The sequence below is a fragment of the Frankliniella occidentalis genome, unplaced genomic scaffold (assembly GCF_000697945.3).
Source record: "Frankliniella occidentalis isolate FOCC.00 unplaced genomic scaffold, Focc_3.1 Scaffold138, whole genome shotgun sequence".
NCBI lineage: Eukaryota > Metazoa > Arthropoda > Insecta > Thysanoptera > Thripidae > Frankliniella > Frankliniella occidentalis.
This window is the reverse complement of record NW_026267265.1, coordinates 179,572-182,781: the sequence shown is the minus strand read 5'-3', so window position 1 is coordinate 182,781 and position 3,210 is coordinate 179,572. Positions and strand designations below refer to the sequence as shown.

The window sequence follows — 3,210 nt, the reverse complement described above, 5'->3', positions numbered from 1 at the left end:
CCCCCGACCCCCCGGCGCTTCCCTTCGACACTGGGACTGCGCAAATGAGTAGCAGTGGCGGCAGCAGCAGCAGCAGCAGCAGCCGGACCTGTCGAAGGGCGAGGACGCCGACGACAGGGGAGCGCCGCCTCCCAACGGGGCCCAGCCCCCTCCTTACCGCCCAAACAGAGCAGTCAGCCCCGGCGCAGGAATTTCCTCTACGAAGCATGGGGCCGGAGGGCGTCCGGAGCTAGGGGAGGGTGAAGTAATTCTACCCCCTACCCCTCCTGCTCGCTCCCGCCGCGCGTCTGGTCTCCGGTGGGGTGTAGGAGGCGCGGGGTTAGAGAGGGTTGTTGGTCTGTCTGCTGGTTTGGCAAAATGCAGGACGCCATTCCCTCTGGCAGAGCCGCCTGCCCGCCCATCCCTTCGGGGCGTGGCGGGGCGTGGCGGGGCGTGGCGGGGCGTGGCGGGGCGTGCCGTTATTACTGCGTGGCGCTGGCTGCACGTTATGAGGAGCCCCCCTTTTCATGGCCTTTCGCCCGCCTCAGCACGCCTCCCCCCTCCCCTCCCCCTAGACCCACCACAAGCAAAGACTACACTACCCCACTCTCAAATCCGACATCCGAAACGCAGCAGAAACAAACTAAAAACAAAAATAATAAAAATAAGGCAATAGTACGTTTGGCAGCTTACCCTGAATTCGCACTTGTCGGGGTGCTCGGAGCGGAACACCTGGTGCTCCTGCGTCGTGTACCAGCCCAGGAAGATGGGCACGAACGAGATGATGGCGGGCGACAGCCACGTGTTGAGCAGCATGACGCCCACGACGCGCTTGGTCATGCTGCGCGGGTACTTGAGCGGCATCACGATGGCGTAGTACCGGTCCACCGAGATGCAGCACAGGTGCAGGATGGACGCCGTGCTGAAGTACACGTCCAGCGAGTTCCACACGTCACACACGAAGGGGCCGAAGAGCCAGCGGCCCGTGACCTGCAACAACAGCAAACGCAGGTCACAGTCAGTGAGCATTCACTGCACCAAGAAAGACTTTTTGAGTCTAAATAATTGTCCATGATTCTAAAAGCATAATTCACACACAACATGTTTTCGTAACAAATCAAAAAAAGATTAATGCACCATTATGTGCGAAAAAATGCTCAGCGTAACTCTTTACGCAGTCCATTTCTTTCCTTGTGTGTATTTTCTCGTTTCGTGTCGTGCACCCTTAACAAAGCGGGCCGGGGCGCCACACCCCCAGCGCCCCCCGCCTATCAAACTGATCGGCAGAGGAATGAGGGGCGCGTGCGGAGCGGCAGGTCCCGGGACCAGGTCCCGCCCACCTCGCGAGGCTCACGGCCAGGCTGCCGCCAGGCTCAGCTGATGCGCCGCTCCGGAGGCAGCCCGACCGGCCGGCCGGCCAGGGGTCGGCCAGGGGGACATTAAGGAGGAAACCTTGGAAGTTCGTCTTCGCGGAGGTCCGCGCCCGGCCCGCCACCGCTGCCTGCCTGGCACTTCCACGTCCCCCAGGCCTCGCAACGCCGGGCAGGCGGGGCAGAGCCGGGACCCGGGCCAACCCGATTCGCTCAAACGGTCCGACTACGTGCCTTGAACGAGAAGGGGGCCGTGGGCGTGGCCTGCGGGGCCTGCTGCCGCACGACGTGGACCGCAGCCCCCGGCGCAGCCCCGGCGCAGCCCGCAGGACCACGAGGGTCGCGTAATGTCTTCATGGTCCCCGCGGGACCCAAACACCACGCCCGGCAACACACGTGCGCGGCCAGAGAGACGATTTAAAACGGACAGCGGGGGAGGTTCCAATAACACAAACATGCGTCGGGGGAGCCGCGCGTGGGAGGGAGGGCGCAAGGGAGAGACCTGTGTGTGGGCTGCAGGTCGCGCTCGACGAACGGGTTCAAGGAAAACGCGCGGGAAACCGTAGGCGCCGGTCAAACCTCTCTTGAGCACGACGGATAGGATAGCCCACCCAACACCCGTCTCAGAGAGCACCTCTATCTGCCTTTTGCCCGGCCGAACCATCCCCTTTTCACCTGAGATCAGGAGCCCGAGCAGGTGGGCCCTGCCTTCTGCTTATCCTGGACCCGACGAAACTCGTTTGATTTGACAGAATGTGGGATAAAGGTGGGGAAAAGGGGAGAGGAGTGACTGCTAGAGTGTGTCCAGACGCAGAGAAGTGCCACCGACGAGGGTAGACGAGGGAGAGAAGGATAAAAGGTGGAAAGAGTAAGAGAGAGAGGAAAGTGAGTCGGAGATAGACATTGTGATGCGAGAGGGAGAGAGAGAGAGAGAGAGAGAGAGAGAGAAGGAGAGAGCGCCTGCGGACGGGGGATAGGCAACGCGGAGTCACCCATGTCCCTGCGTTGCCTACCTCCTGGGCGCTCCAGCCACAGAGAGGACCCTATCAAGGCGCATCATACCACTTAAACGGGCTTATCGTTTGCAGTAGACAATAAATACCTTTTGCGCTATTCGTCACTATTAGTCAGCCACCCTTGCAACAGTCGACCAAGGAAAGCTCACACTTGTAACATTCATTGATGGTGTTTCTTTTGTCGCTGCATCCAATAAGAGCGCCTGGGACGTAGGCAACGCAAAGCCATCCGTGCGGTAGCGTTGCCTACCCCCCAGGCGCTCCCGGACCGCCCAGCAACCGCCGCACTTCCCGGCCACTAGGGCCATTGCGCTTTCAGAAGAAAAGATATCAACGGACACTAAGGGAGATTAGCGTTCTGTGCACGCCCGCGCGAAGGCCGGCCAACACTACACTCCGAGCACATGTCCCGGGCAATTGCCCGCCCTTATCGCCCCTCGCCAAACGTCGTCATCGTCATGTGATTCTTGCCCGCCCAGCCCCAGCGCAGGGCACCCTCCCTCCCACTCGCCCGGTCAGACTGCCCCCGGCGGCCTTAAGCACCCACCCGGGACACCGAGCCCTTTCCCCCCACCCCACCCTGTCCGAGGCCCTGGCCCTGTCCGCCCGTGCGGGGGCGGTCGGTGAAACTGGGGCCAGTGCCAAAGGGACCGGCTTCGTTTCCTAGAAGGGGAAGGCCCGGGCCGGGCCCGGGCAGGCGAGACGAAGCGAAAGCTCGAACATTTTCCAGAGGCTTCGTGGAGTGCAATAAGAGTAAATTTGCGGAAAACCGACAACAATGCAAGAACGCGGCGAAGCAGTTGGAATGAGAGAAAGGGGAGTACAGAAGGGAAGGGAGGCCGGGG

The 3,210-nt window shown here is 61.3% G+C and overlaps 1 protein-coding gene across 1 annotated transcript in view; it reads right to left on the bottom strand.

Annotated features, from left to right (window-relative positions):
- The window catches only part of LOC113208101 (octopamine receptor beta-2R-like), a 152,445-nt gene that overhangs the window by 8,694 nt on the left and 140,541 nt on the right, over positions 1-3,210 (bottom strand). The window contains exon 3 of the mRNA XM_052270780.1: positions 673-969. Coding sequence (XP_052126740.1) covers positions 673-969 — 297 coding nt within the window. The remainder of the gene's footprint in view (positions 1-672; positions 970-3,210) is intronic.